This window comes from Tupaia chinensis, unplaced genomic scaffold (genome assembly GCF_000334495.1).
Source record: "Tupaia chinensis unplaced genomic scaffold, TupChi_1.0 Scaffold000119_2, whole genome shotgun sequence".
NCBI lineage: Eukaryota > Metazoa > Chordata > Mammalia > Scandentia > Tupaiidae > Tupaia > Tupaia belangeri.
Genome location: NW_006159586.1, coordinates 46,814 through 59,111, shown reverse-complemented (window position 1 = coordinate 59,111; position 12,298 = coordinate 46,814). Strand labels below are relative to the sequence as shown.

Below are 12,298 nucleotides of genomic sequence, written 5' to 3'. Positions count from 1 at the left end.
ACCTCAGTCTGAATAGATATTTATATGATGGACTGTTAAACCACACAAAAGCAGGCAGGCTATTACAGTCAAGACATGACAAAACTACCCTGAGGTTCACTCTGTGCTAAATATTTACAAAAAACAGGAATTACTGGAGAAACTTTTCCTCTTTGTCCATGTACATTAATGAATACATATGTCTGTCTGTTCAGAGAATTAATTTATTGAATTGAGTGAAATCTAATGTCAATTATTACAGTGATGAAAATCATAATCTCTCCAAAAGCAGACTTTATAGAGCTAGTCTCTTATCATAAAATTGCAAGGAATGACCAAAGCATGAAAAGATTATAATTATTATCTATAAAGTAGACACTAATCAAGTCTTGAATGTTCAAAGTAACCACCATATATTTTTACATTGAATCACTATAAAATGCTGTAAATTTACTGTAAAATATCTTAGTTTTGCTCATGTCTAACTTCTCCAAAGAAAGTACTGACAATGATTTTGATGATGCTTCCAAAGGTATACTTAAAACATCAATATTATTTCCAAACACTTCAAGAAAGCGGCCTGTCTGCTAACTTTGAAAAGTGCTAACTATGAAAAAAAAAAACTTTGTAAACAGCTGTTGCCCAGATATCAAGCTCAATTATTAAGCATAATCATGTACTATATATCAGTCTACCAAATTAATTATTTGTACTCATTAAAAGAAAATGCATTGATTGTTAAATTATTTGGTATGAGAAGATTTAGGATAATACATTCAACTTTTAAGTTTCTTCCAAACAAAAAAGTTTATAAATAAACCACTTTCTGAATTACTAAATTGGTTATACCTTGTTGAAAGAGAAAATAGCAAGAATTTCAATTTCTACTTCCCCATTTGGTTTCCATTCTGAGTAAACAACTAGATTCAAATTTCAAAATCCAAGAAATTCTACTAGGCACGCCCAGTTTAAGTTCACCTGAATGGCCACGTTGTTGCACTCAAATCAGTTCGTAATTGATCTTATCTTTACAGTGTATACACCTTTTCAACAACTGCTCTTCTAAAAAGTTAAGTGTGAACCCCTTCTAGTCCCCAAAGTCAGAATGTGACTCAAGAAACTGAAAAATAGTTAACTATTAAAATATGGGACCAGCAGATGGCGTAATGGTTACATCACTGGTTTGAGTCCCAGACCCAGTGACTTAAAATTCATTTACGTGTGTGCGCCCAAAATCCTGAGAGGAGAGCAGAGTAGCAGGGGCTGCGGCATGGCCATTCCCCTTGGGGTATGATTTCTCGCTTTCTGTCTCCATCTGTCTCTCTGGCAAGCGCACGTGCCCTATAGCAAAAATTTCTCTTAAAACAAAATAAAAAGCACTATGTCACAAATTTCCAAAGATGACAATATGGACCATTGAACTGAAATTCCTAATATTTAAACTGTAGGCTGTTTCATCTTTGCTGCTTTGCATAATTCAGAAAAAAACATTCACACCTGTCTTAAGTGAAAGCACCTCCCACAAGTGAGCATATAGCACAGGAAGACATATATAGGGGGCCTGCACCTTAACATAGCATTTGATTCCCAATGATTATCTTAGAAAACCCTACATATTTTCAAAGCACAAATTTACTAAACAGTGTGAAAAAAAGATATTAAATTATGGATTTAGATCATTTTACTTTGGTGTTTGGCTACAATTGAGAACAGACTAACAGAATACTGGAGTTTCAGAAGTTTTCAAAAATGATCAAGACAGGGACCAGCCGTTAGTGTAATGGCTATGTCGCTGAACTCCCACATAGTCAACTGTGGTTCAAGTCCTGGACCCGGTGGCTTGAACTCACACCGGGCGCATGTGCATGCGTGCCCAAGATCCCAAGAGGAGAATGGAAGAGAAGGGACTGTGGCGTGGCCATCCCCGCCGGGGGCGGGGGTGGGGGAGTGATTTCTCGCTTTCCGTCTCTCTGTCTCTACCTGTCTGAGGAGTGTGCGTGCCCTATGGCAAAAACCTCTCAAAAAAAAAAAAAAAAGAAGATCAAGACAGTCAATTAGTTGGGACCAGCAGTTAGCGTAATGGCTATGTCGCTGGACTAAACTCACATTGGGCGCATTTGCGTGGTGGTCAAGATCCCAAGAGGAGAATGGAGGAGGATTGCAGCGTGGCTAACCCCCAAAACCTCTCCAAAAAAAAAAAGACAGTCAATTAGCAAAGAGGTTAGGAAAATATGAACAAAGTATTTCTAATCTATGAAAGCCAATCAAAGAGAATGCCCATGAAGACATATCTCACGTCATCTCTACAATGGGGTTCTATCTTCAAAGAGATTTTGAAAGATCTTCTCTTTTTGCCCAAAAAAGACAAAGAATTGGGGTAGTTATTTAAAAACTTGTTTAGTAAGTGAAATTGTACTATATCAAAAGCTACATCATGAGCTTGATTAACAGATTAGAACGGGATATATGAATGTATAAATAATTGTATAGCTGTTAGAGATGTCTTAAAAATATTATTAAATGGTGCTGGCAGGTGACATGGTGGTTGGGGAGCTGGACTCACACATGGCCAAGTGTGGTTTGAGTCCCAGACCTGGCAGTTTGCTTTCTCATTTTCCCTCTCTTTCACACTCTGTCTCTCTCTTTCTGGTCAAATTTAAAACATTAATAATAATGACGATGATGAATAAAATTAAATAAATAATCTTTTCCAAAAGGAAAATTACTAAAGAGCCAGCCCCAAAGCCTAATGGTTAAGGGAGCTAAATCCCACCTGGCCAACAGTGGTTTGAATCCCAGCTCCAATGGCTTGAAAAACATACCTGAAGCATGTACATTCATGCCCAAAATCCCTACAAGAAGGAGAAATGGAGAAGGGACTGCAGCCATGGCAGCACGCCATCAGAAAGGCCTTTCTCCCTCTCTGTCTCTCTGGTGGGCACATGTGCCCTCTTGGCAGTAAAAAATACACATATTATTAAATATAAAACTAAAATATACCTACAGCCTGCCTTAGAACAACCCCAAAGCCTGCTTCCCTCATGCATTCAACTGATGAGCTTCAATTTAATTCCCTTCTCAATACTGTAATAGAAAGAACTATGAAAATAATTCAGTATCAATAATAGAAGTAAAAAGCATTTCTAAAATGGTTTAAAACTCATATGTAATATATATGTGAAAGCAGCTTTTATTATTTTATGTTGAACACCTATAAAGTGCTTTAAAATCAATCATTTTCTTATAGAATTTATGTAAGTTTGATTAGTTATAGGCTAATTAAACAATATGATTTTTCTCGAAATAGTCTTTATATAGCAGCAATATGCTGTCTTCACACATAGAAACAGAAAACTAGAGAGAAAAACCATAACCACCTATAAAACTTCAAGAAACCAAAACTTCCCCCTCTTTAACTGCTTCCCCCCCTTTTATTACTCTTTAATTCTACAGAAGCAATAAACATTGCTGTCATGATCTATTAAACACCAGGTAGTTTACGAAATACTCCTAATCGTAAGAATCTCTTCAATAGGAGAATTCACCACTTCAGATATCCTTTTTCCACTATGAAATCTCAAGACTGACTTTGTAGGACATAGTACCAGATATGATAGTACTGGGAAAAGCAAGTATGTCAAACATGTAGTAAATTACATACCCTTATATCAATAAGAGTTGGAACAAGCAGATTCTAACATACTTTTTTAGCTTGGAAGATTAAGGGGAAATTCTTCAAAAAACATTCTTTTGATACAAGTGACAACTTAAAATAGAAAAATGTGCAACAAGAAAAACTAGCTTATCATGCACTGAAGGGTGGGCACGTAAAACTACTATTTTAGGAGAAATAGTTACCAGAAAACTTTAAGAAAAAGATAGAACAAGTTATCTCAGACACCGTAACCTCAAAAGCAATGGCTATATAATAAAGCAAGGTGCCTATTCCTGAGGAGAACAGTGAGTATTAAATTTATGCATGCTAAAAGGGCAATGATGGGAGTTCAGGTAATGTAATACAGAGAAAAAGACTTATGAGAAATTCCATTACTTAAAAATAATGTTGTCCCTATCATTAACCTTTTTTTTTTTTTTTTTGCTGATGTGCTAAAGTGCACTGGAAACCTCAGAACAGGTTAAAATGGCCATGTCTCTGTTAATAGACTGCAGTCTTCAAATTTACATAGAGCTGCAGGTCTCTTGGATTTTTTTTTTTCAAGTGTCACTAACTGAACCTGACAGCTGAGAAATGCCATCAGGTGCTTTACAGTCAGTTTAAAAAACATCCTCTACCTGGTATCTCTGCAGTGATTGTCTTGCTGCTCCCTGAAACCTCTTCATCATCATCTGACGAGCTGGTGCTTGAGTCACAAGTCAGGTCACTGTCACTGGTACTACTGTCCTGCAGCAGGTTGTATTTCTTCCTTGCAGCAGCCTCTCGTTTCTGCCTCAGTAGCCTGATCCTCTCCTTGTGCTTTTGGCTCCGATGACCTTTAACCTTGGCAACTCGGCCATTCTGTTTATCACTGGATTGCCGGTTTTTCTTGGCCGCCATGGTGGATGTTTCACTTTCAGACCGGGACCGCCTAGACTTGCGCCCAACTGTGGCACCAGATACTCCTGAAGGGTCTCCTTCTGCTGCTGTTTCTGCCTGGGAGGGTTCATTTTCTTCTGCAGAAGACAACGTATCTGAATCAGCTAGGTGACCACTAGATGAAGGGGAAAGCATGCAGTGATTAGAGGAGTCACTCTCATAAACTCGGCCAGTAGTTGGCTTGTCACTTTCTGTAGATGCTAACTGAGACTCAGAAGAGTCCCTTCTGAGTTCCATCAACAAGCAAGGCATTGAAGAAAGAACTGTAGAATCCGCTACACTGTCTTTATGAACTTGAGATTCCAGTTCTACAGATCCATCTTCCTCCTTGACTGTCTCTTGTTCAGATGTTTTTGGTGGGACTTCAGACTCAATGAGTTCTTCAACTTTTCCCACTGCCTCCTCCATCTTCATTTCAGAATTTCACATTAAATCATGGGGCAGAGTCTAGGAAATGATATCAAAGATGCGACAGGAATGTGACCTGTAGAAAACACATAAAATAAATAAATAGACATAGCACATGATTTAGTCAACACAACATGCCTACCTTTCAAGTAGGTGGCAAAAATTACCATCACATCAGGTGTGTATGTGTGTATGTGTATAAATAAAATCAAAAGACTTAATACCATCAAATTCCTAGTATATTCAGCTGCTCTAAATGATACAATATTAACCCTCTATTACTGAACTTGTAAAGTCAGCAAGTAACCAAGCAAGGATTTTCAGATTCACAACTTGTAAGTGCTCAAGAAAGGGATCAGCAGGGACCAGCAATTAGCGTAATGGCTATGTCTCTGGACTCCCACGTAGTCGACTGCGGTTCACGTCACGGACCCGGTGGCTTAAAACTCACGCCGGGGGGAACCAGCAGTTAGCGTAATGGCTATGTCGCTGGATTCCCACGTAGTCGACCGCGGTTTGTGTCCCGGACCCGGTGGCTTAAAACTCACGCCGGGCGCGTGTGCGTGCGTGCCCAAGATCCCGAGAGGAGAATGGAGGAGAAGGGATTGCGGCGTGACCATCCCCCCTGGGGGGTGATTTCTCGCTTTCTATATCTATGTCTCTCTCTGTCTGTCTGGCGACGCCCTCCAGTGAAAATCTCTCCAAAAAAGGTGGCTTAAAATCACGCCGGGCGCGTTGGGGTTGCTGCCCCAAGATCCCGAGAGGAGAATGGAGGAGAAGGGATTGCGGCGTGGTCATCCCCCCTGGGGGGTGATTTTTCACTTTCTATCTCTCTGTCTCTGTCTTTCTGGAGAGCACACGCGCCCTATAGCAAAAACCTCTCCCCAAAAAAAGAAAGCAATCAGCAAAATTCTGACATAATTAAATGTATGCTTTGATTTTAATATGAAAAAAATACTCTTACATAAACTGAACTAGGAAATTTAGACTAAAATCTTCAAAGAAAGGGTGGCTTACAGTGGAAAAATGTCAAATACAGTTTTGGGATTTTTTTGGCCATAAGGTATGTGTGCTCACCTGAGGCAGACCGACAGACAAACAGAAAGGGAAAGTAAGAAATCACCCATTCAGGGTGCATGGCCATACCACAATCCCTTCTCGTCCATTCTCTTCTCGGGATTTTGGGCACACACATGCACCTGGTGTGATTTTCATGCCACTGGGTCTGGGTCTCAATCATAAAATCGGCTATGTGGGGTTGAGCAGCCTTAACTTCCACACCAGCTGCTGGCCACCCACTTTTTTTTTTTGGGGGGGGGAGGTTTTTGCTATAGGGCGCGTGCGCTTGCCAGACAGAGAGAGACATAGAGACAGAAAGCGAGAAATCACTCCCCAGGGGGGATGGTCACACCGCAATCCCTTCTCCTCCATTCTCCTCTCGGAATCTTGGGCAGGCACACACACGCGCCCAGCGTGAGTTTTAAGCCACCGGGTCTGGGACGCAAACTGCGGTTGACCATGTGGGAGTCCAGCGACATAGCCATTACGCTAACTGCTGGTTCCCTCTAAAGTTTTATTTTTGAAGGCAGCAACACTTGGTCTTTTTCAAAGTCCATAATACAACATCATGCTGAAAAGTAAACTATGAACAATGAACATAAACTATTTTTGTCTTATAAAAAAAACATGAAAATATGAATGACTTCCAGTATCATACATCAAACAAAATTATTTTAATTTTGAGTTCCTTAAATTTAAATATTAAATGAGATTTAATTTCTCACTCCAAGTGCATGTGCAAGCCTGCTCAAAATCCCTAGGAGAATGGAGAAGGGATTGTGGCGTGGCCATTACCCCATGGGGAGGGAGGTGTGATTTCTCACTTTTTGTCTCTCTTGTTTCTCTGGAGAACACACATGCCCTATAGCAAAAAAATCTTAAAGAAAAAAGAGAGAGAGAGTTATTTAATTTCTGCTGCCTAAATAACCAACTAATATGGGGTCAAAACCACTTACATATGCCAAATCAATCACAAAAGGTGAGAATCAATCATAAACAGAACATCAGTTAGCTTACCACATGAAAAAAGTTTATTATACCATTTATGTAGGGACCAGCAGTTAGCGTAATGGCTATATCACTGAACTCCCATGTAGTCGACCGTGGTTCGAGTCCCGGACCCAGTGGCATGGACTCACACCGGGCGCGTGTGAATGCATGCCCAGGATCCCGAGGGAAAACAGAGGAGAAGAGATTGCGGTGTGGCCATCCCCCTGAGGGGTGATTTCTCGCTTTCTGTCTTCTGTCTCTCTTTCTGGCGAGCGCACGTGCCCTATAGGAAAACCCTCTTCAACAAAAAAAAAAAAAGAAAAAAGAAACACCAAAATTACATTTATCTGAGTTTACAGATACAAAACCTCTAAAAGGATATTTAAGAAAATGGTAAAGAACAGAACACTTTGGTAAGATCCCCCTGAGGGGTGATTTCTCGCTTTCTGTCTTCTGTCTCTCTTTCTGGCGAGCGCACGTGCCCTATAGGAAAACCCTCTTCAACAAAAAAAAAAAAAGAAAAAAGAAACACCAAAATTACATTTATCTGAGTTTACAGATACAAAACCTCTAAAAGGATATTTAAGAAAATGGTAAAGAACAGAACACTTTGGGAAGGAAAGAGAGTGAATAACAGTACATGAGTAGAAGACTTAGTATCATATGCAGTTTTGTACTTCTTGAACTTCATATCACATGCAAGTACTATCTATTCAAAAATCTACTATGATATAATAGTCTTTGGAAGGGGGCTGGCAGGTGGCGTGGTGGTTAAGGCACTGGCCTTCCACACAGCTGACTGTGGTTCAAGTTCTGGAGGCTTACTTTCTCTCTCTCTGTCCCTTTCTGGCCAAATTAAAATAAAATAAAAAAATAAGTCTTTGGAAGAAAAGGGAGTTTGGCTTTTACTGGCCATGTGAATCAAGTTTAATCAATAACTTCTATTAAGTTTTTCTCCTGCTAGTAGAATTTTGTGATAATTAATTAAATAGAAGGAGATAAACCATAGGAAGTGGAAATATGAGCTCTCACAAAGCTCCCTGCAGTGAAATAACAAGTAAAAAAAAAAAAAAAAAAAAAAAGTAAAACTAAAAATAAATAAATAAAAAGTGTCCTAAACACAATAAGAAATGGTGTCACAAAGATTAATCTTTTTAAACAACTAGATTTAAGGGCATATATTTTGGTTGGGGGTGGGGCAGGGCAGAGAATTTTCTGGTAGGAGTCCTCGAGTAGATGACAGTAGAAAATGATAAAACTGTCAAATGGGATTATTACATCATCTAAATGGGATAAAGGGCTCTCAATAATTTGCAGTGAATTTACAGTTGAAGAAACTATACAACACTTACAACATTTTCCTATTAGCACAGCATTTTTTTCCCTATTCTTTTCTTCTCTTCAATCTAAAGGCAATCCCCTCCTATACAAATACTAAAGCTCATCTCCTCATTTCCCTAGAACTTTACTGATTATTTATTCCTTGGTTCTCATCAACCCCTTGTATTCATTGACTAGACCATTTATTCATTCATCACTTAAAAAATTCTCCTTTATGGGGCCAGCACGTGGCATGGTAGATAAGGGTGCTGAACTCCCACATGGCCGACCCCAGTACAAGTCCTGGATATGGCGGCTTGCTTTCTTTCTTTCTCTCTCTCTCTCTCTCTCTCTCTCTCACTCTCACTCTGTCCCTCTCTGGTCAAATAGTAAAGTTATATAAAATAATATTTTAAGAAAAAATTCTCCTTTATGGGGCTACCAGGGGGTGTAGTGGTTACAGTGCTGGACACTCCCACATGGGCGACTGCGGTTTGAGTCCTGGACCTAAGTGACTTACTTTCTCTCTCTCTCTCTCTTTCTCTCTCTCTCTCTCTCACTCACACCCACCCGCCCCACACCTTCCTCTCTCCCTCCCTCCCTCTCTCTCTCTCTCTGTTTCTCTCTGGTCAAATTAAAATAAATTAAAAAATGAATTAAAATAAATAAATAGAGACCAGCAGTTGGCATAATGGCTATGTTGCTGGACTTCCATTTAGTCGACTGAGGACCCAGTGGCTTAAAACTCACACCAGGCACCTATGCATACGTGCCCAAGACCCCAAGAGGAGAATGGAGGAAAAGGAGCTGCAGCACGTCCAACCCCCATGGCAGGGGGGCGGGGCGAGTTCTTGTTTTCTGTCTGTCTCTGTCTTCCTGGCAAGTGCACGTGCCCTATAGCAAAAACCTCTAGGGAACCAGCAATTAGCGTAATGGCTGTCACTGGACTCCCACGTAGTCGACCGCGGTTCGCGTCCCGGACCTGGTCGCTTAAAACTCATGCCAGGCGCGTGTGCATGTGTGCCCAAGATCCTGAGAGGAGAGTGGAGAATGGTTTGGAGCGTGACCATCCCCCCTGGGGGGGTGATTTCTCACTTTCTGTCTCTATGTCTCTGTCTGTCTGGCGAGCGCACGCGCCCTATAGCGAAAACCTCTCCCAAAAAAACCTCTCTGGAAATTAATTAATTAATTAATTAATTAAATGGTGGAGGTTGTGTCTAGAGTGCTCTTAGTGGAGATGGAGAAGATGAAGAATAGTCAACAAGCTAGAAAACAATTAAGGTAGGATTGATAGGAATTAGTGAATGATGGGGATATAGTGAGTAAAGGAAGGCAATGACAAGGGTAAGTCTCAAGTCTTTTTTTTTTCCCCTTAACAAGAGGAAGCATGTGTGTATACGTGAGAGCGCAAGAGAGAGACCCTTAGGCCAGCCTGTGGTCTGGTGGTTATGTGGGTTGAACTGTGTGGTTCAAGACCTGGCTGGCCCTGACCGCTTGAAAAACACACAAGGCACATGTGCGTGTGTGCTCGTAATCCCCAAAGGAGAGAGAAATGGAGAAGGGATTGTGGCCTAACTATTCCCTACAGGGGATGCCTTCTTGCCCTTCACCATCCCCCCACCCCTGCTTTTGGTGAGTGCATGAACTCTCTGGAAAATTTTTTTATAAAGCACTCTTGATAGGATGTCTTCATTCTTTGACCTCCTTTCTCTCCAGCTTTTCAGGATCCTGGGTACTCATGCACATGCTGCCTGTTTTTCAGTTCAACCCAGATTCCAAAACATGCTTGCTGTATAGCTCCTAGCACTGCAGGATACTAGTGTTAACCCCTATGTCACAGTGGGTGGGCCAAAACGAACTTAAGACAACAATAATAGTGGTGCTATTTACTGAGGTAGAGAAAGCTAAAAAGAAGGTAGTAGATCAGAGATCACTGACTTGGTTTGGGCTATGATGAGACTGTGACTCCTTTGTGAAATCTATATGGAGATTATCAGCTGAGTATTTAAATGGACTGGTAAAGATCTCAGAGAAGAGCTGAGCTAGAGAAACAAAATTACTAGTGTAGGAATGGAAAACAGGGGTATAGATGCATATGCATTTATTTATGTACTATAGAGTGTCAAAATACAAGAAGCAAAAACTGCCAGAATAAGGGCCGAGCAGATGGTGTAGCGCTTACATCACTGGATTCCAACATGGCCAACTGTGGTACGAGTCCCAGACTGGGTGGCTTGAAAATCACGCTAGAAGCATGTGCATGTGAGCCCAAGATCCCAGGAGGAGAATGGAGGACAGGGGATTATGGTGTGGCTATCCCCCCAAGAAGTGATTTCTCACTTTCCCTCAGTCTCTGTCTCTGTCTGTCTCGCTTGCTCTCTCTCTCTGGTAAGCTAAGGCAAAAACCTCTTAAAAAAAAAAAAAACAACAACAACAAAAAAAAAACTGCCAGAAAATTCAACCTTAACAGTTGAAGACTTCAATAACCCATTCTAGGGACAGCAGGTAGTGGTATGGTTAAGGTGCTAGACACTCCTACATGGCCGACCATGGTTTGAGTACCAGACCTGGTGGCTTGCTTTCTCACTTTCCTTCTTTCTGTGTGTCTTTTTCTGGTCAAGTGAAAATAAATGAATGAATAAATAAAACTGAATAAATAATTCTTAAAAAAATAAATAACCCATTCTACATGGACCAACTAGACAGAAAATCAGCAATGTAGAAGTCCTGAACAATACCAACCAACTCAACCCAAATAACATATATATGACTTCTCTCAGTGATTACATTCCTTTTTTGTTGTTGTTGCTTGAGAGCGCATGTGCTCATCAGAGAGGGAGAAGAGAAGGCATTACCCCATGGGCAATGGTCACACTCCAACATCTTCTCCATTTTTCCCCACCTTTCAGAATTTTGGGCATGCATGCATATGTGCAAGAATTACTCAAGTCACCAGGTCTGGGACTCAAACTATGCAGTCAGCTATGTGATAAACCAATTGTCTTAACCATCAGGCCACGGAGCAAGCCTGACTGCACTTTGTTTTCAAACACGGAATAAACGTTCTTTAGGATAGCCGTAAGCTAGGCCACAAAGCAAGTCTTAATAAATTTTTTCAAGGATTAAAATCATATGAGAGCCAGCAGATGGCACAGTGCTTAGGGGATTGGATCTACGGCCAATTGTGTGGTTTGAGTCCTGGACAAAGAGATTTGAAAGTCACACAAGGAGCATGTGCGTGCATGCCCAAAATCCCAAAAGGAAACTGGAGGAGATGGGACAGCATTGCAGCCATCCCCCCTCAGCGGTGATTATTCTCTCTGTATCTCTCTCTTCCTCATGCACACACATGCACCATACAGCAAAAACTAAAACAAAACAAAAACATTAATTATATTCTCTAAAAGCAAAATTAAATTAGAAATAAACAATAGGAAAACAGCTGAGAGAAAACTGCTCATGGATGACATGATCTTATATATAAAAACCCTAAGAAATCCATAATAAAAATACTAGAACCGGGCCAGAAACTGGCATGGCGGACTCCCACACGGTTGACCACAGTTCAAGTCCTAAATCTGGCGGCTTGCTTTTTCACTTTTCCTTTCTATCTGTCTCTCTCTGGTCAAATTAAAAATTAACTAACTAAATAATTAATTAAAAATAAAAACCTACTAGAATTATGGTACAGATGTGTTGACACAGGAACAGGACACTATGTAACGCTGAAACCAAATAGGAGGCCCAGTTTTGGATCCCAACTGAACCTGAACACATTTATGATCCTGGTTCACTCGAGGGCAGAGGGGCAGATCACAGAATAGCAAGAAGGCCTCTTTTTCCTCCTCCCCACCATGAAAGAAACTTAAAAAGTACTCTAGACGTAACAAAAATAAAAGTTCAGTATGCCTAAGGGATACATATGCAAAGATCAATTGTATACCTAGA

At 40.6% G+C, this 12,298-nt stretch overlaps 1 protein-coding gene across 3 annotated transcripts in view; it reads right to left on the bottom strand.

Moving 5' to 3' along the window:
* The window catches only part of ARK2N (arkadia (RNF111) N-terminal like PKA signaling regulator 2N), a 98,357-nt gene that overhangs the window by 53,318 nt on the left and 32,741 nt on the right, over nucleotides 1-12,298 (bottom strand). For all 3 annotated transcript variants that reach the window (XM_006144415.3, XM_006144416.3, XM_027770263.1), the window contains exon 2: nucleotides 4,273-5,057. In XM_006144415.3, coding sequence (XP_006144477.1) covers nucleotides 4,273-4,987 — 715 coding nt within the window. In that variant the 5' untranslated portion in view covers nucleotides 4,988-5,057. The remainder of the gene's footprint in view (nucleotides 1-4,272; nucleotides 5,058-12,298) is intronic.